At 32.8% G+C, this 21,115-nt stretch overlaps 1 protein-coding gene across 35 annotated transcripts in view; it reads right to left on the minus strand.

Moving 5' to 3' along the window:
• Positions 1-21,115, minus strand: part of LOC111054622 (gastrula zinc finger protein XlCGF57.1) — a 721,792-nt gene that overhangs the window by 52,939 nt on the left and 647,738 nt on the right. For 2 of the 35 annotated variants that reach the window (XM_039440924.1, XR_005572894.1), the window contains one exon: positions 20,738-20,758. The exons of 30 other annotated variants lie outside the window; for them this stretch is intronic. In XM_039440924.1, the coding sequence (XP_039296858.1) occupies positions 20,738-20,758 (21 nt within the window). Of the gene's footprint in view, positions 1-18,914; positions 20,759-21,115 lie in introns of those variants that run through there. 3 more of the 35 variants (XM_039440927.1, XM_039440923.1, XM_039440928.1) reach the window with 3 other exon arrangements.

The raw sequence follows: 21,115 nt of genomic DNA on the forward strand, positions 1-21,115 counted from the left end.
TTCGGATCAGGTGAATCTAATCTCATAAAGATCCTGGAGAACGATAACATTTGCTTGGTGCAACCATAGAGGAAAGATAGCTTAATACCATGAAATTGAGTGTTTTGCATGTTCCAAATTTTACTGCTTACTCACGCTAATACTCCACATAACCTAATTCAGCCTTCAAAGGTATTTTGTAGTCACTGTTGTCATTATCCATCATAATAGGCCGTTCTTAGCTATGTGATGCTCTTATTAGTCTCTCATACTGTGCCATTCATACACTATCATCCATCCCACACAATAATAATCAACAATAATAGGTTTGGACAGACAAAATATCACATAAATATTGAAACCTGAAAACCCTATACCATAAATAATAAATTTCATGCTATTTTTTCTTTTCTGTGCAACTTGATAATTCAAGTGTTCATTATTGTACTTGGGGGAGCAGGAGAATCGCCTACATACTGCTGGTCAAGTAATATGGTCAACGGTTGATTGAAATCAACATGTTTTACAGATCTATTAAACATGTTCTAATCTAATGCGGTCCATGTTATAATGTAAGTATTTGATCAACATTGGACTTGCTATCCTTGTCTATCATTTGACAAAGCAGATAGCGCTATACTTTTCTAGCTCCGCAAAGCTACCAGATCATTATTTAACAATGTAGAAATATAATATGGCAAGGCAGACAATCAGCAACGTTGTTCTCCTATCCTTTTCCACTGCCATTATAACATAGACTTCACTATAATGAATATCATGTAAATATGAATCATGTAATGTAGCAAAGCAGCAATTGCTTAATGCTCTAAAACCTTAATTTATTCATTTATTTATTTCATTGACAATCACAAATCATAAAAACACAAATGACAATGACTCAGTCGAATTTTTACAAATCATAATATATAATATGATTGGGAGGAGACAACAGACATTTTTTATTAACATGAGATAGGATATAAATAATCAAAATAAATAATACCGTAATGGTTAATAATTATTGAAAAAAGCCTTACTAAGTTTTAGGTTATGTACGTCTATTTTGATTTAATGCTTGTATAATTTTCAAGTAGGCTACTTACTTCCGACTGCATTTAGTATTTTATACGGCTAAGCTCTAGCCGACCTGCTCCCCCTGTTATCTCAGTTATTATTGAAGATATCGACTCAATTTTTTTTTTAAATGAAAGAGAAAGACAAAATAAAGCGCGCTAGCATATTTTTATACCATTTGATTTAATTTTAATATTAGAAATAGCTGTTTCAAAACTAACCTTATTCTATAGAATGGACGATTCTAAATTATAATGATTTGTATCAACTATTATTAAAGATATTATGGGACTAAATTTTTTTAATGAAAGAAGAAGAAAAAATACGTGTCGGTAACTGAATAACAATTCTAATCAATGAAATTTAATGTTATTAATATTAACAGCAAATTTTGAATTTTGTCCAACCTATAATACTATCATGTTTTTACTAGCACCATAGAGTTGTAGAGTTATAGAGTTGCTGCTCTATTCTCTACAGGTCACAAATTTGAAGCATGCTAAATAGAGTTGTCATCGGTTTTTGAAATTGCTCGATAAGAAAGATTCCGATTTCAACTTGTTCGATTAATGATTCAAGAGTTCAATATTTATTTTATTGTTTTTTTATTGTTATTGTTTTATAAACTTCAATTTGATATATTTAAATTATAATTTGTTCTACATTTTTTCCCATTATTGGAATACTTAATACATAATCGGGGAGTCCGATCTCACTAGGCATCAAACCTGCATCCTTGTAGAAACCAATCTGAAAAAACAAACCAATTCAAACTTTTTTTTGAAAAAATTGGAAACCCCAATGGGTACTAAATTTGTAAAGTCTCATTTAGGTATTAATAATTAAAGTTTATTTATTTATTCAATCATTCAGAATTATACAACTTACAGAAAAGTACCACAGGCTAACTTATGCTTAAAACGGTTCCAGTTATAATTTTCACTACCTATCTTCAATTTTTTCAAAAAAAAAATCCAATTTTGGGAAAAAAATGATTTTGAATTAGAACTCAAATGTATAAAATTTGAATAAAAATTCTAATTCCATCAAAGAGCTAACCATTACTGCTGACCACATTTTCTTCTGTATTTAATGCTATTGATGAAGTTGATAGGAAATCTGGAAAATATTAAAAATGTGCCAGTTGTTTGCCTGAAAAATGTTGAGAATATTTTTAAATGGAGCTAACCATAATTACTGCTGACCACATTTTCTCCTGTATCTAACGATATTCATGAAACCCTACCTAGCAAAGTTTGATGTGACTATCAAACCTTAAGTGATGAAGACTGAGCAAGTCTGAGGGTTGCTCAGTCTTTATCTGGTAAGGCTTTGTTATATTAGGTTGGAAAATGCTTGGTTAGAGGGGAGCTCAATGGTTGGGCTGGACTGCATTTGTTAGTTCGAGTTAGGCTTTGTTGGGTTGGGGATAATAAAAAACTCAGGTTACAAAGGTTTGGGTTGAAAAAGGTTAGGTTAGGGGAGGTTAGGTTGGAAAGATTTTGCATAGAAAGGATTTGGTTAGGAGGCATTAGCTTAGAAACACTTAGGTTGAGAAAATCTTAGGTTAGGAGATACTTAGGCTAGGAAACTGTTGGGTTGGCAAAAATTAGGTTAGAAAAAGCTTTGGTTTGTGAAAGCTTAGGTTATGAAAAGCTTTGGTTGGGGAAAGCTTCGATTGGGAAATGCTTAGGTTAAAAAAAGCACAAGTTAGGGAAAGCTTAGGTTGGGGAAAAATTGGTGAGGAAAAGCTAAGGTTGGAAAAATCTAAGGTTAGGGAAAGCCTATGTTAGGAAAAGATAAGGTTAGGAGAAGCTAAGGTAAGGAAAAGCTTTGGTTGGGGAAAGCTTAGGTTAAGAAAACCTTGGGTGAGGAATAAGCTTAAGTTGGGAAAAGCTCTGGTTAGGAAAGCTTAGGTTAGGAGAAGCTAAGGTTGGGAGAATCTAAGGTTGAGTGAAGCTTAGGTTAGGGAAAGCTTTGGTTAGTGAAAGCTTAGGTGAGGAAAAGCTTTAAGTTAGGAGAAACTTAGGTTAGGTTGGGTTAGGTTAGGTTAGGTTAGGAAAAGCTTAGGTTAGGTTAGGTTGGGTTAGGTTAGGTTGGGTTAGGTTAGGTTAGGTTAGGAAAAGCTTAGGTTAGGTTAGGTTAGGTTAGGTTAGGAAAAGCTTAGGTTAGGTAAGGTTAGGTTAGGAAAAGCTTAGGTTAGGTTAGGTCGGGTTAGGTTAGGTTATGTTAGGTTAGGAAAAGCTTAGGTTAGGTTGGGTTAGGTTAGGTTAGGTTAGGTTAGGAAAAGCTTAGGTTAGGTTAGGTTGGGTTAGGTTAGGTTAGGTTAGGTTGGGTTAGGTTAGGTTAGGTTAGGTTAGGAAAAGCTTAGGTTAGGTTTGGTTAGGTTAGGTTTGATTAGGTTAGGTTAGGTTAGGAAAAGGTTAGGTTAGGTTAGGTTAGGTTAGGAAAAGCTTAGGTTAGGTTAGGTTGGGTTAGGTTAGGAAAAGCTTAGGTTAGGTTAGGTTAGGTTGGGTTAGGTTAGGTTAGGTTAGGTTAGGAAAAGCTTGGGTTAGGTAAGGTTAGGTAAGGTTAGGTTAGGAAAAGCTTAGGTTAGGTTAGGTTGGGTTAGGTTAGGTTAGGAAAAGCTTAGGTTAGGTTAGGTTAGGTTGGGTTAGGTTAGGTTAGGTTAGGAAAAGCTTAGGTTAGGTTAGGTTAGGAAAAGCTTAGGTTGGGTTAGGTGGGTTAGGTTAGGTTAGGTTAGGTTAGGAAAAGCTTAGGTTAGGTTGGGTTTGGTTAGGTTAGGTTAGGTTAGGTTACGAAAAGCTTAGGTTAGGTTAGGTTAGGTTAGGAAAAGCTTAGGTTAGGTTAGGTTGGGTTAGGTTAGGAAAAGCTTAGGTTAGGAAAAGCTTAGGTTGAGAAAAGCATGGGTTAGGAAAAGCTTTGGTTGGGAAAAGTTAAAATTGGGGAAACCTCAGGTTAGGAGAATCTAAGGTTAGGTAAAGCTTAGGTTAGGAAAAGCTTTGGGTAGGGGAAGCTTTGGTTAGTGAAAGCTCAGGTTAGGAAAAGCTTTAGGTTGGAAAAGCTTTGATTAGGGAAAGCTTTGGTTAGTGAAAGCTTAGGTTAGGAAAAGCTTTGAGTTAGGAGAAACTTAGGTTAGGAGAAGCTTGGGTTAGGAGAAACTTGGGTTAGGAAACTGTTGGGTTAGGAAAAGCTTTGGTTGGGAAAAGTTAAAATTGGGGAAACCTCAGGTTAGGAGAATCTAAGGTTAGGTAAAGCTTAGGTTAGGAAAAGCTTTGGGTAGGGGAAGCTTTGGTTAGTGAAAGCTCAGGTTAGGAAAAGCTTTAGGTTGGAAAAGCTTTGATTAGGGAAAGCTTTGGTTAGTGAAAGCTTAGGTTAGGAAAAGCTTTGAGTTAGGAGAAACTTAGGTTAGGAGAAGCTTGGGTTAGGAGAAACTTGGGTTAGGAAACTGTTGGGTTAGGAAAAGATTAGGTTAGAGGAAGCTCAGGTTAGGAAAAGCTTTAGTTAGCAAAAGCTTTGGTTTGTGAAAGCTTAGGTTGGGAAAAGCTTTGGTTGGGGAAAGCTTTGGTTAGTGAAGGCTTAGTTGAGGAAATCCTTCGAGTTAGGAGAAACTTAGGTAAGGAGAAGCTAAGGTTAGGAAAAGCTTAGGTTGGGAAAAAGCTCAGGTTAGGAAAAGCTTAGGTTGGGAAAAGCTTTGGTTGGGAAAAGTTAAGGTTAGGTAAAGCTTGGGTTAGGTAAAACTTAGGTTAGGAGAAGCTAACGTTAGGTAAAGCTTAGGTTAGGAAAAGCTAGGGTTGGGGAAAGCTTTGGTTAGTGAAAGCTTAGGTTAGGAAAAGCTTTAGGTTCGGAAAAACTCTAGTTAGGTGAAGCTAATTTTAGGAAAATCTCAGATTAGAAAAAGTTTAGTTTAGGAGAGATCTGTTCTTGGCCCAGGCTCAGTAAGCTTTGGTCATACTTGTTCAGGTTAGTAATTATTTGACTTGATTCAAGAGTTCTGTTGTGTATTTTTGAAAGAATAAGAACTCTCAGTAGAATTATTTCAATGATCTTTATTGAACACTTTATATTATTGTTAAGTCGAATACGATACAGAATAGGAAATACTAGAACAGGTGAACAGCGCCTTATGAATGTGTCTGTCTTTGTGTTTCAAATTCAATGCCTGTCTGATCTTTTTGAATGTTGTAGTGTAGAAATGTACAATGGATAATAATTTAGATTATAATGCAAATGTTTGTAATATTCATATCATATTCATGTAAAATAAATGTTGTTGGTGATAAATTGAATCAGTGTTTTCTTCATTTCTGTGCAATATTTTATGTTGACTACTCTGTTTAGGCGGTAGTTCAAATATATATATAACAAGTTCATTCAATTAAAATGTATCATTGTCATAAGAAAATGTGATTAAGAGTAAAGGTTTGTACATTGTCCACCACTTCTTCAACTCCTAGTTCTTAACATTATAGTTCTTTCCATACTCAAAGAGTCTCCACTATTGAAAAATCTCTTTATCTTAACTCTTGAATCCTATCTCAATGTTCAATTGTTCTATTCAATCATCTTAATTACTATAAATATAAATGACTTGAACCTGACATAAATTGACCAGAACCTAATTGTTTTTTTAATGTTTAAATTAGTATTTTAGGATAGAATTTATATTACCGACACCTATTTTTTCTTCCTCTTCAATTTAAAAAAAATTGATTGATATCTTAAAAAATAGTTGAGATACAATTTATTGTGAGATACAATTATTATTGTTAGTCACATAAACCAAAAATTACCAATTTCTGTTCTGTTTCAGGGTCAGCTTTAGAAAGTTAATGTTAATTTAATGAAAAACTCCCCAGAATAATATCTAATTTCTATTTAATTCATCGATTAATCAATTATATTGTATTCCAATGTCCATGCTTGCCTGTAGTTACCTCTTCAATCACTTTCGAAGAAGTTGAATTGATGCGAACATTCATTCGAGCAATCGCTTATTTTGAAATCTTTAATTCGGCCATAAAATATGAGTCAGCTGTGCTATTGGCTTCATTAATCACAGTTCATTCTTCATTGTTTACATAACATCTTCATTGTTGAGTCTCACTTCAGAAATTCAAACTGTTTTTTTTTTAATGTTTTAAAAAGTCTTTCAAAATAAAATTCATAGAAGCAACACCTATTTTTCCTTCTTCTTTCATCAAAAAAAAAATTGAGTTGATACCTTCAAAAATAGTTGAGATAATAATATATTTAGAATCGTCCATTCTTCAAAATAAGGTTAGTTTTGAAACAGCTATTTCTAATATTAAAATCTAACTAAATTGTATAAAAATAGGCTAGCGCGCTTTATTTTTTCATCCTTTTTTGTTTAAAAAAAGAATTGGGTCGATATCTTCAATAATAACTGAAATAACGGGGGGAGCAGGTCGGCTAGAATTTTGCCTTTTATACTTAAATTGATATTGGACTGAAATAAAATAAACTACCAGAGACAAAAAAATACTAAAACACCAATTAGCTACATATTTGACAAATAATGGCAACTTGTTAAGATGCAACACCACAGAACAGAATATATATAGAAAGGTATCTTCCAATCTAGACATGGATTTTACATGGCACGAAGACTAACTTGAGTGCACCGAGACTGCGCCATCTTCGTAAAAATTAAGTTTACCGCTAATTTCAAAACTTTCAAATCCAAGAATATTGCTACTACTTCTTGTTCACATATTTCTAAAACCATATACGGTACCATAAAATCACTTGAAATGACTCAATTCAAATCAATACCATAATGATTATCTAATAATAATTCTTGTAATATTATAAAGGTATGATGTTGATTAATTCAGTGATTGGAAAAACTTTTATGAATCATTCTGATACAAGCTATTTTTACTTTCCTTGCCCTATTACCATAGGTAAGGAAAGTATTGCTTTCCGAAAAAAATAAGGTACCTCAATTTATTAATTTCTATACGTTTCAAGGTCCCCTGAGTCCAAAAAAGTGGTTTTTGGGTATTGGTCTTTATGTGTGTGTGTGTGTGTGTGTGTGTGTGTGTGTGTGTGTGTGTGTGTGTGTGGTGTGTGTGTGTGTGTGTGTGTATGTGCGTCAGTGTACACGATATGTCATCTCCAAATTTAACAGGATGACTTGAAATTTTTAACTTTAGGTCCTTACACTATAAGGATCCGTCACGAACAATTTCGATCTAATGCAACTCAAGATAGATGGCAGATAAAATGATAAAAATGTTGTCAAAAACGGTTTTTTGCGATTTCCTTGAAAACGGCTTCAACGATTTTGATCAAATTCATACCTAAAGAAGTCATTGATATAAGCTCTATCAACTGCCACAAGTCCTATATCTGTAAAAATTTCAGGAGCTCCGCCCCATCTATGCAAAGTTTGATTTTAGATACCCAATTATCAGGCTTCAGATACAATTTAAACAAAAAATTCCAAGTGGTAAAGATTGAGCATGAAAATCTTTACAATTAATTTCCAGTAACATTTTCACCTAAAATTGAAAATAAGCTTGAAATTCGAGAAAATGTGATTATTTCAATTGCCAACTGTTGAATCTCTATTAAATCATTCACTATGTAGAGATAGCAAATCTTGTGTGTTTCCAGCGTTATTGTCCTGTCACCAGCTGGCTCAGATCTTTGAATATCAATTAGTCTTTTAAGTAATATAGCAAAAATAGCAGAGAAATGTATAAAAAAGAGTTTATTGAACTATATTAATAAGTATAATATTATTCATATGAACCAATTCGGTTTCCAAAAGGACAAAAGCACAAATGATGCACTTGCCTATTTTTTAACATTGTTTCAAATAGTTTAAATAAAAATGAAAAGACCTTGGCAATCTTCTTGGATTTGTCAAAAGCCTTTGACACGGTTCCACACAACAACTTATTCATCAAACTGGTTAAAATGGGAATTAGAGGAATCGCCCTTGATCTAATAAAAAGCTACTTGCAAGATCAGTCACAAATTTTATCAATAGATTTGCAAAAAAGTTCTGTCACTTTAACTTCGTTTGGATTGCCTCAGGGAACCGTTTTATCTCCTATTTTGTTCTTGCTCTATGTAAACGACCTTTTAAAATTAAAATTAGAAAGTGGTAAACTTGTATCATTTGCTGATGATACAGCTATAATTTTCGCGCAGAAAAACTGGGATGATGCGTTCGGGGTTGCTGAAAGGGATATGTGTAAAATTAAAAAATGGCTGGAATTGAACACTCTGAGTTTGAATGTTCAAAAAACTAAATATGTCTCATTCTCAGCAAATGCAGCAGGAAAGCCTAGTATTCATTTAAAAATTAAACTTCACTCTGAGTGCACAGACAAGAATTTCTGCGTTTGTCCAAGTATTGAAAATGTAAGTAACCTAAAATATCTAGGGATAATTATTGACGAATACCTGAAATGGCATTTTCATTTAGCTTATTTATGAAAAAAACTCAGATATATTTCTTTTAAATTCTATAAAATTAACAAAATACTCAAACTTCAGGATTTAAAAACAGTATATTTTGCTTTGGTGCAATCCATATTAGAATATGAGATAACAATCTGGGGTGGGGCTTTCGATAGTCATTTAAATAACTTATTTATCACTCAAAAGTGTATTATTAAAACAATATTGAATAAACCTCGATTGCATCCAACTAATCTGCTATTTGAAGAATTTAATGTGATGACTGTAAGGCAATTGTATTTGAAAAATTTAGCAAAATATACTATAAAGTATAAAAACAAATTTTTATTAAATGATATAATTCAATATGATTTCAGACCAAATACAATCTATAAATATGAAATTTATAAAACAAAACTAACAGTAGTTAGAAGACAGCTCATTTATATAAGTAGGTACAAGATTCATAAATGAATTGCCTTTTGATCTGGAAGCAGAAATTAATTACAAAATACTAAAAAATTGGATAAGAAAAAACTATTTCTTTTCAATTGAAAGCATTATCTAATTTTTTAAAAACATATTTTAAAGCGTGGATTATTATTTTTTCTTTATTATTGTATAAAACTAGGAAACAACCAATGTAACTAGCTGATTGCAACTCTCACCAGCGGGCAAGGCTTGATTCCTTTTGCTGGTGATGCCGGATTACCATTGAGAAGTATCTAATTATGATTTTGGTATTATTTATGCTTAATTTTTATTTTAATTATTTTATACTTTTGATTATAAAATTACTAGCCATCAGGCTCCCTTCGCTCACCATATCTGTCTAGCCAGGGGGCTCCGCCCCCTGGACCCCCGACTGGATCGTCCAGGAATGAAATTTTTATCATATGTTAGGACAATCCAGTCGGGGGTCCAGACTAAACGGCTGGCTAAACGGATATGGCGAGCGAAGCGAGCCTGACTGCTAGTAATATAATATTCCCAGGATTGAAGTAGCAGTGCCCAATCAATTTTTCCGCGATAAATGCATTTAAATCTTCAACTTGGTGCCAACCTAACAAAGTCAACTCAACTCAATGCCAACCTGACAAAATTATTAATTTAGTTGCCAGTTTACAACTGTTTCGAAGAGGTACTCTATCTAGATTATAGTTCTATAGTAACATATGATATGGAAATTTAAATTATAATTAAGAGATTGGGAGAAGAAGAATATACATGCTAAAAGACGAACTTTAAAACCTTAAAAACAACCCTTAGAGTTAAAGTATTGCCAGAAGATTTCTTAGTGCGCCTCTAAAGGGCCAACTGAACATACCTACCAAATTTGAACGTTTTTGGTCCGGTAGATTTTTAGTTATGCGAGTGATACTTGTGAGTGAGTGAGTGAGTCAGTCAGTCAATCAGTGAGTGAGTGCCATTTCGCTTTTATATAGGTATATAGATGTATTTTCTTTTCTTTTATTATGTTTTGAATATGATTGTATTTATTGTATGGCAAATAAATGATTTGATTTGAATAGTAGTAGACTTGAGATGCGTGGGAACACTAGCGTCTTGTGATCAATTTTCATAACGGCAAGGAAAGTAGTGTGAGTGCGCCACACCAGATTTTTCAACAAGGTGACAAAGCTGGATAGCTGATGTAATAGAACAGAGGCAACTTATTTGGAAGTAAGTAACTTATTCCTTAATAATTTGAATTGATTCAATAATTTATCAACAAGAATAGTTGAAATATTGCACTCACCTTTATAGAAATACGATTGGACCTTGAAAAAATAAACTATAAAATTTTAAAAATGAATCAATTCAAAATACCAAGAATGTAGTGGGGTACCTACAGAGCAACAAATCGGATATTGCAGGTTGCAGTCACAAATCCATCTTGGTTCTACCACAAAGAAATAAATATCTAACATTTATTTTACTAAGCCGTGTTTTTACACAGCCCAGGTAAGGGTTTTTCCCATTCATTCGTTTCTTTGTGATAACAGTAACCAAGCACTATATCTGGAGGGAGCTGATACTGGCAGTGAATAGTTGGCCTAATAGACTCAACACAGAGAAAGAAATACATTCCTCTATCATAGACAACACTGATACAAGTATCTTTAAACAGTAGCCTATCTTTACTCTATGCTTCTACTTTGTGAGCTCAACCAGCAATAGTTACAACTCACAACTTAACACCACAAAATATAGGGATTTTCTTTTTCTGTTTCGTTTCCTGCTTCTGTTTGCAGGTAACGTTTTCATTCAATTGGTTCTTTGAGTGTAACATGATTTGTGAATATGGTTACCATGAACTGTGACTGGAGCTGATAATGGCAGAAAACAGTTCAACTATATTATGTAACTACTCAGAAAAGAAACGTCACTCTATTTGATAATTATATAATTTTAATAATCAAATCATTATCATCACAAATAATTTCATTCAATTGCACTAGCATAAGCAAGTTCTTACTTTTGACTTACTGGATGCCAAAGACATTGTTTGCCTGTTTGTATGTTCTACAATAACTTTAGAAAGAATTAATCAGGTACCTATAACAAATAACATTGAATGTGCCTGAGAAAGAATGTGTTGTGATTCATCATTTAGTCAGCTGAAGAAGTTATTGCATGCAATTACAACAGTTTTATTAACTAAGACGTGTTTACAATACGTTGATGAATTAATTCATCTCAATTCTATTATTATTGATTTTGTTTAATTGATTAAATTGAAAACGTTAACATTAATTTATGAACGGTGAATCATGTGATAAAGGCAATATTGGTGTTTCACATTATATGTGATTTTTTTTAAAGTTTCTTTGAGGAATCTCCTGCTTTGTGCATTATTATTCAGATTCAGTACCTATTGTAGATGTACCCAATCTGTTTCTGCATTTCGTCTAAAATAACATTTATTATGAGGTATGAATGTAGTGTGAATGTTGCATGTGGGAATAAACAATTTATTGTTTTTCTGTCACAACTTACTAAATTGTATGTCAATCTTATCATTCTTTTATGGGGGCTAATGTGAAGTTTTTTGACAGTGTAGATGATGTTAACAATTGTTTTCTTACTGGTAATAATAATCTTACTATAATACACCAAAATATTCGTAGTATGAACCGTAATTTTGACTCCTTTATCACATACTTGAATTGTTGGAATAAAAGACCGGATATTATAGTTTTATCTGAAACATGGACTCAATCTGAAAATGATGCAGCTATGTATAACATTGAAGGGTATGATAGATATCATGCTGGTGCTGATTTCACAAGAGCTTCTGGTATTATAATATTTGTTGCAACTGAAGCGGGTATAACGTGCACTGAAATTACAGCAAATATCATCGGTGCTGATTCTGTATTACTTGAATGTCGCATGTTTAACTATTGTTTTAGTATTCTTGGTATTTACAGATGGCATGGTGTACAAATAGAGAATTTTCTTGATAGTCTTAATGAATTGTTGGAGGGCTACCAAGCTGCAAATTGTTTTATAATAGGTGACATTAATATTGATATAAGCAGAATTGGTGATATTAAAACTTTAAAATACTTAGAAATGTTGTTTAGCAATGGGTATGAGTGTCTTATAGACATGGATACTCGCTTATTGAATGATAGTTCATCTTGTTTGGATCATATATTTTTTAGATCAGCCTTAAATAAAAGAGCTGTATCAAGTGCAGTAATTGAATCTCAGATTACTGATCACAGAGCTGTAGCAGTTTCCTTATCTAAAAGTAGTTGTGAAAATTTCAGATTGTCTTCAACGGAGAAATCAATAGCCTAATAGATTATGATAAATTAAAAAGCTTATTAATGCATCATGGCTGGAGTTCGGTATATTTTTCTAATGATGTTAACTTTAAATTCAATACATTTATTGGTGTTTTGAATAATTACTTAAAACAGTCAAAGTACACTATTCTTGTAAATTTAATCAGCCATGATAAGAAATTGAAACCTTGGATGACTGAAGGGTTGTGTGCTGCTATAAAAAATCGTGATAAGCTTCACAAAAAAATGTCCAGAAATCCAAATGACAATAAATTAAAATCAGATTATTTGAAATTTAAGAAAAAGTTAGTTGTGTGGATAAATGAACAAAAACATAGGTATTTTTCTCATCTCAATGTCTTACCTATCCAGCAACAATGGAAAGAAATCAATAAATTGTGTGGTCAAGCGTCAAGAAAACAAACAATTATTTTACAGATAGGAGGTACAATTGTTAGAGAAGATCAGACTGTAGCTAAGGAGTTCAATAATTATTTTGCTAAAGCAGCGGTTGAAGTAACTTCTTCGGTGAAACCTTTATCTGATGAAAATAAGCAACTGTTAAGGAATAAATTTAAAATAAAAAATTATTACAATTCAATATTCCTTGAGCCTTTTCATTTTGATGAAATTGATAAGTTAATTCAGAGTTAAAAGAATGGTAAGTCTCCAGGCATGGATGGATTTAGTGGTAGGTTATTAAAAATAGTGTCTACATCAATTATTCCCGTTCTTTGTGACATTTTCAATAGTAGTATTTCTTGTGGAGTATTCCCTGATGCCTTGAAAATAGCCAAAGTTGTGCCTATCTATAAAAAAGGTTCAAAAACTGATATTGCCAATTACAGGCCAGTATCTTTGCTTTCAGTTTTTTCTAAAATACTAGAGAAACTAGTAAAGAAGAGAATTGTAGATTTTTTCAATGTTAACAAATTCTTCTACAGTGGCCAATTCGGCTTTCAACAGGGTTTGAGTACTGAAATTGCGCTGAATCACTTTATGACAAATATTTATAATAGTTTGAATACTCGTGGTAAGAAGAAAGTTTCAGGGCTCTTCCTTGATATTAAAAAAGCTTTTGACACTGTTGATCATGATATATTGATAAATAAGTTGTTCATGTCTGGGGTTCGTGGAATCCCCTTAAAGTGGTTTAAATCTTATTTAGAGAATAGGAGCCAATGTGTTAGTATAAATGGTATTAATAGTGAATTGGTTGTAAACAGCAATTGTGGAGTCCCTCAGGGTTCAGTCCTGGGGCCTCTCTTATTTTTAGTATATATATAATTTTCATGGATCTGTAACATCATTTGCTGACGATACTGCACTGGCCTATTCAGCTAATAGTATAAATGAATCACAAATGATGTTACAGTCAGACTTGAGCAATTTGAGACTCTGGTTTGATGGGAACAAAATAGTGTTAAATGCTTCTAAAACTAACTTCATTAATTTCTCCCTATCAACGGTTTTTGAATTCTCAGTCCCTTTAAAGTATCACGAGATAGATTGTCAAGCAGAGTCATGTAAATGTAATAGTATTTATCAAGCTAATTCCTTGAAGTATCTTGGTATGACTTTGGATGACAGATTAATTTGGACAAATCACATAACAAATTTGAAATGTAGACTTCTTTTTTTAATTTGGAAATTTTATAATCTTCAACAATTCTTACCTAGATATATTCTCCGTCAATTGTATTTTGCATTTTTTCACTCAAAACTAGATTATGGATTATCTTGCTGGATGTCAACATATGCTTGTCACTATAATCCAGTTGTAATTCTACAGAAAGCCATAATACGCATCATTTGTGGTGTTAAAAGAAGGATTCACTCGTTCCCTTATTTCAAAATTTTGCAAGTTCTGCCCTTGAGAAGCATGTATGTGTTCAAGGTGCTGTCGTTGTTCTTTAAAATGAGTGGGAACCGAAATATGGGGATTGCGCCTGAAACTCATCCAATGGGTGAAGTGGTAACACGGCAAAGAACAAGAGAGTTGCTAGCAACACCAAGGCCTTATTGTACCAGGTATAAAAAGAGTTTTGTATTTTTAGGATGCAAATATTACAACTTGCTCCCTACTGACATAAGGAGAATCAATTCTTTGACACAATTCAAAGTGAAAGTAAAGAAATGGCTTTTGAGTTTGTCATTTGAAGATTTAATGATGTTTATAGAGCTATAATACTTTTATTTTTTACCTTTATTAATTTATTTTTTATTTGTTGTACTCATCGATGAGTTCTACGACTTTGTCTATGATTAAACACCATCTCAGTGGTGTTGATGAACTTAAATATTTTTGTGTACTCATTAATTAGGGTTTTTTTATATATACAACCTTGTCTTTAATTTGATATTATTATTATTGCAATTTTTTCACAATTTTGTCTGTACTGTGATACTGTTGTTTTAATGTCTTACTTCTGAGTGAGGAATTTATTTTTCCTTGTTGACAGTCTGTGTGTTATTTTTAAAGCTAGTGTTTATCATTTTTTGCTTTTCTCTTCATAATGTCATCTATACTTGAGCAATCTAAGCCTTGTTTTATTACCATGGAATGAATAGTTTAATCAAGAATTAGTTGTTGGTTGTGACTATTTATTATTGAATTGTATGGTAAAGCTCAAATTGATTCCCATATGCATGTGTGAGAGTGTGTGTGTCTGCGTGTGTGAAAGTACATTTTGATAAAAATTAGCAGTGTTGTCAGCTCCTACTAACGGGCAAAAGACTTTGTTCTTTTTTGTTAGTAGTAATTTTATTTTGCTCTGTGAAAATCATGTTTGTTTTTTCCTTTTCTCTTATTATATATATTTTTTAGTTTTAAATTACAGTATGTTATTATACTCAATAGAAGGAACTTGTACTATAATATGTTGTATTTGTTTTGATGCAAAATAAAAAAATATTTGATTTGATTTGAGTTTTTCCATCGATTCATCCATAAAAATCAGATAAGGTTATTTGGAAGCTATCGCACAGGCAGACTTTCTTGTGCTGACACATGATTTCTGCAGGTTAATATACAACATAATTTACAACTTTTACATCATAAAAATGATACAGGTTGAGATATCAATATGTTGTTCTGTCATTAATTTTCTCTTGGAGCTCTGTATGGGAATAATGTATCACATGACCACCTTGTTATTTAAAAAATGAATTTGGTTTCATATGGGGGACAAAGATGTTGAAGGGACTGAGTGATTTCTCATTTCAAATAGGATCTCCAATGGAACCTACTGTCAAATTATCCTTGTAAAAGAAATATTATTAGCTGTTTCCATAATTTTAACCAACTCTGTATAATTGATAGTTGCAGGTTTCAAAGATTGCAATACAACATTTCTTGTGCATGTTCTCCAACCCCGGAGGTCTCTAGTATTATAATATTTCATTTTTATTTCAGTAGCAAGTTTTCTCTGTTGGAGGTATTAAAAAAAGACAATATGGCATTTTTTGATACATATAGAATTAAAAACAAAAACTTATCATCAATATTTATCAAGTGCAGATTATTCCTTTCCAGTGTTTTTTTTCAAGGACATTACAACAGCTTTTATTCTTTTGAATCATTTTTCAATAATTCTTTTAATTTTTGTTTGACAAAATTTTGTTCAGGCATCATGAATGAATAGATTTTCTTTCTATACTTTGAGAGATATTACTTCCAACATGAAGAGGGGAACTGATTTTTCCTTGCACAGTTTGTAGCATGGACAGAGTAGTGGGGAGGAGTAAGCAGGCTTCACACAATTTGATGCTGACACAAAAGTAGGGAGAATGCTGTTAGGTAGTGGCAGTGATCAGTGAAGGAAAGAGCATTGGGCCTCTCTGTCTTCAAGAGAGAACCATGTTAAAATTAATATCTCCCGGACTATAGTCCATAAACATTGTTTATTCAGCTGATGAACCCATAGTCCTGAAAATATGAATATACCATACCCTTCAGGACCAAGCCACATGAGGATTTTTTCAGACCAGTCAGCAGGACAAGAAGCTGTACAACTGGTTTGGCATTTGGAAACCAGCTTATAATCAGCCAATCAGAGAGCTTCCTGCCCTGCCGACTCTCCTGAAAACCGCTTCATTTAGCTTGGCACTTATGTTTTTTCAAGATAGTTTACTTTTCTAGGGTTTCAACAGGTTATAACATTTACACTTGTCTGATTTTTGTAATACTGACGCCATGTCAATACTAATACAAAAACATGTTATGCACTTATGCATTTATGTTAGCACTGAAAAATGTGAAAACCTTGCAGGAAAGTCTGTTGACTTTCAATCTCGATTAGATGTCATGAGAGCCAATCAGAGAAGCCTTCTCTCATTGGTTTTTGTGGAGTTTAACAATGATTAAAAGTTTAACAGGCTTTTGTGCAACTAAGGCTAACTATTTGTTCTGGTGGAGTAATTAGTTCTATAAAAAATCATGAATTCTCAACAGTGAAACATAATATATTTTATTGAACATGGTTTTTTGTTTATATGAAAATACATTACCTCACATGAAAATGATAATATTCTAATTTTTTTCAAATTTATTTCTCAAAAAACATACACAATATTATAGTCCAGTCAAATGGTCGTTTTTCAAGAACCAGCCCCAAAAGAATTTTTCTCGGCGGTTCTTTATATGTATTTTGGGGCGCTGAATTCGAAACGCCAGAGGGCGGTTTCACCCCCAAAATTTTGGACTTTTTTCGAATTTCTCATTCAATCTCGAAAACCTCGAGTTCCTGAAGAAAAATCATTCATGACAAAATTAAAGAAAATAGAATTTCAAATAAATTGAGTAGTCACGCAGGACTCTACCGTTCTTGGTTCCGGAGCTACGAATTTTCAAAATAGGGTTATTTTTCAAGGGGTTTTCAAAATTATGCAAACTCACCACTTTCACCCAATACAACTTGGATATTTTACTAGTAATGATGAAACCACACATCACGTGAAAGAGCAATTAATTTTGAACAGGATTACTTGAGAATTTCCAAATTTAGTAGAGGGGAAGGGGGGGACACCCAAAAATAGAAAACAAATCATTCAGTAGAAATACAAATTTTTCATTATAATACTTTTCCAAGGCCTTCCTAACAAAAAAACCCCTATTTTGGCTGAAATCATCAGAAGAAGGTTATTTCCTATGAGAATCACCTGTTAGATGCACTAACTTCCATTATTTCCGGGTGGGAGAGGGTTCGCCCATAAGGATATGTCAAGGATCAAACTTTAAACACTCATAACTTTAGACAGAATGGTCAGATCTCCTTGTTCTACAGCTCATTCTTCTCAGCTCGTCAAGGCGGTTCGAAATCATGTATCATAACTTAAATTTGATTAAAAAATCCTCTTTTAGTGTATTTTAGCACATATTTAAATACACAGAAAAATGCCCAATTTCTATATTCAAACCTGTATATCTCGGTAACCCGAAATGATAAAAAATGGTACTTGGTCTTGATTTGAAGAACAGAATGATTTGAATCTAAGAAACGATTTAGGTCCAGAATCAAAAATGGTAGAGTCCTGCGCGACCACTCAATTCATTTGAAATTCTATTTTCTTTAAATTTGTCAAGAATGATTTTTTTCAGGAACTCAAGGTTTTCGAGATTGAATGAGAAATTCGAAAAAAGTCCGAAATTTTGGGGGTTTTTGAGGGTGGAGCCGCCCTCTGGTGGGTCAGAAAATTTCGGATTCAAATTCAGTGCCCCAAAATCAAATCATCACGAAAGATTCTTTTGGGGCTGTTTCCTGAAAAACAACCATTTGACTGGACTATTATAATAATTGGTGTGCTACCAATTTTATCCAAATAGGTTTGATAGCTTTCACCTATCACCTAAGGAAAGTCATCGGTTCCAATATTGCTAATATCTTGATAAATCATGAATGGATTTAATGCCTATGGATAATAAGTCCAGTTCAGAGCAAATCAAATTATAATTTTCAAAATGATTCGAAAAAATTCAGTTTACACCAGAACAAATAATCATACATGGACTGAAAATAGATTGAACATAATTAAGGTTACAAATATGTTTGATATGTTCATCAAAATAGATTTAAAAAGCTTTTACAAAAACTCAGAAATTATTGTTTGAAAACTAGATCAAAATATACAACTTATAAATTAATAATACTTATCCTTCATTTACAGGCTATAAGGCAGGCTTATGGCTTTCAACATTAAATGAAAATTTTAACACCAATTGAAAAGAGAAATTGAAATCTAAACTTCACATATGTTCATTAACATCAATAAATTTAATAAAAAAACATTCAAATCTCATACAAAACATCTTAAATTTCAATTATTTAGAAAATCTTCAACAGGAGACAAATACTTCTAATGATAGCCAAGCCTTATACAAAATTGAGAGAAACGCCTGAGATGAACACCTGAAATAAATAAATGCCTACACATCATCGATTGCCAACTGATAAAGAATACAAGTTAACAAATTTCATTTATTATACTCAATAAAACTTTATTTTTTAAAGTTATTTTAAATTTATTTACCCTTTATGTTGTTTGGAATTATCTGTTAATTTAGTAATTGAAGATTGTATTTCAATCGGGAAAAATGTGATATTACATAATATAATATTATAACATCTAAAAATAATACAAGAGATAATACTATTGAACATATAGAAATACTCTCAAACATAATTCAGAGGTTTACAGGCTTACTGCTAAAACAAGCCTCATTTACACCAAGAGAATGATACAAAAATGTTGTTCTTGAATAAGATATAAATATTGAAATTTGAATTAAGAAAACATGAAAAATGTTATTCTTTATGAAATTTGGATGAATAACAGTTTTGGGCAAGCCTGGTGATGTATCCCAACCATATTCATATGATCTGTGACAATTATTATCAATGTATTCACAAATAATTTTTTTTTTGAAGCCACAAAGAGAGGAGGACTAACCTCATTCATGGCAGACTCTACTGCAGGATTTACCCACCAAGTTATTACTTATTGATAAAATAAATTGAATCAATTGAAGATGAAGTTTAATTGGAAGATTCAAGGTAGAGTAGATAACTGTTTTAATAAAGTTTGATAAGAAAGTGAGGGTTAACAAAATTATGCTTAGCTAGGAGTTGTTTCTCCAGTATGTGTTCTGGTATGTGCTTTCAAATTACCTAATCTAGCACATTTGAAGTCACAAAACTTGCAGCTGAAAGGTTTTTCTCCAGTATGTGTTTTGACATGTGCTTTCAATGTACCTAACCGAGCACTTTTGAAGTCACAAAACTTGCAGCTGAAAGGTTTTTCTCCAGTATGTGTTTTGATATGTGCTTTCAAATTACATAGCTGAGAACTTTTGAAATCACAAAACTCGCAGCTGAATGGTTTTTCTCCAGTATGGGTTCTGATATGTACTTTCAAATGATCTAACCTAGCACTTTTAAAATCACAAAACTCGCAGTTGAATGGTTTTTCTCCAGTATGTGTTCTGATATGTGCTTTCAAATCACCTAACCTAGCACTTTTGTATTCACAAAACTCGCAGCTGAATGGTTTTTCTCCAGTATGGGTTCTGATATGTACTTTCAAATCACCTAACCTAGCACTTTTAAAAACACAAAATTTGCAGCTAAAAGGTTTTTCTCCAGTATGTGTTCTGATATGATCTTTCAAATGACCTAACCTAGCACTTTTAAAATCACAAAATTCGCAGTTGAAAGGTTTTTCTCCAGTATGTGTTCTGGTATGTGCTTTCAAATGACCTAACCTAGCACTTTTAAAATCACAAAATTCACAGCTGAAAGGTTTTTCTCCAGTATGTATACTGATATGTCTTTTCAAATTACCTAACAGAGTACTTTTGTAGTCACAAAACTTACAGCTGAAAGGTTTTTCTCCAGTATGTGATCTGATATGTACTTTCAAATCACCTAACCTAGCACTTTTAAAAACACAAAATTCGCAGCTGAAAGGTTTTTCTCCAGTATGTGTTCTGATATGTGCTTTCAAATCATCCAACCTAGCACTTTTAAAAACACAAAATTCGCAGCTGAAAGGTTTTTCTCCAGTGTGTTTTCTAATGTGTACCTTCAAATGACCTAGCTGAGCACTTTTGTAGTCACAAAACTCGCAGCTGAAAGGTTTCTCTGATGTATGAGTTCTAATATGTGTTTTCATATTACTTTACTGAGCACTTTTGTAGTCACAAAACTCGCATCTGAAAGGTTTTTCCCCAGTGTGTTTTCTAATGTGTGTCTTCAAATAAGTGAACCTTGGTGTTTTATAGCTACAGTGAGCACAGTTGTAGAGTTTGGTCTTTTTGCCAGCCACAGATGACTCAGTGCACTTCTCCACTGGAGAGGTTGAATGCTCATTCAGTCCACCCACTTCTGTTGCATAGTCTCGGCCAGATGTGCTGCAGTTTGAAGGCCACATATCTGGTTCGCTCTTCACTGCACTTTCTTCAGCCTCTTGCTCGTCTGCAATCACCAATAATGCAACTTGTAAATTATGAAAACAGAATATTATATAGTGACATTAACATTATGAAGTTCAATAATACATTTTGTAATTGTTATAAAGTATTCTGATGGTTCATTATACTGTATTTCTTTATAGATGATGGATTGGTTATCATAGGTAATTTATGAAATTGAAGAAGTCAAATTTATAACAAAAAGTAGACAAACATCATTAGATTGATACATCCAATTTTATGGAATATTCTGAACACATTACATCTAACACACTACACATTTGTTCTGTACATGTGCATGGTTGACATGTGGCAGACAGCCCATTCAGGAGTAGCATTTATACAGGAGTTCCACTCCCAA

The sequence above is a fragment of the Nilaparvata lugens genome, chromosome 14, assembly GCF_014356525.2.
Source record: "Nilaparvata lugens isolate BPH chromosome 14, ASM1435652v1, whole genome shotgun sequence".
In the NCBI taxonomy this organism is placed as follows: domain Eukaryota; kingdom Metazoa; phylum Arthropoda; class Insecta; order Hemiptera; family Delphacidae; genus Nilaparvata; species Nilaparvata lugens.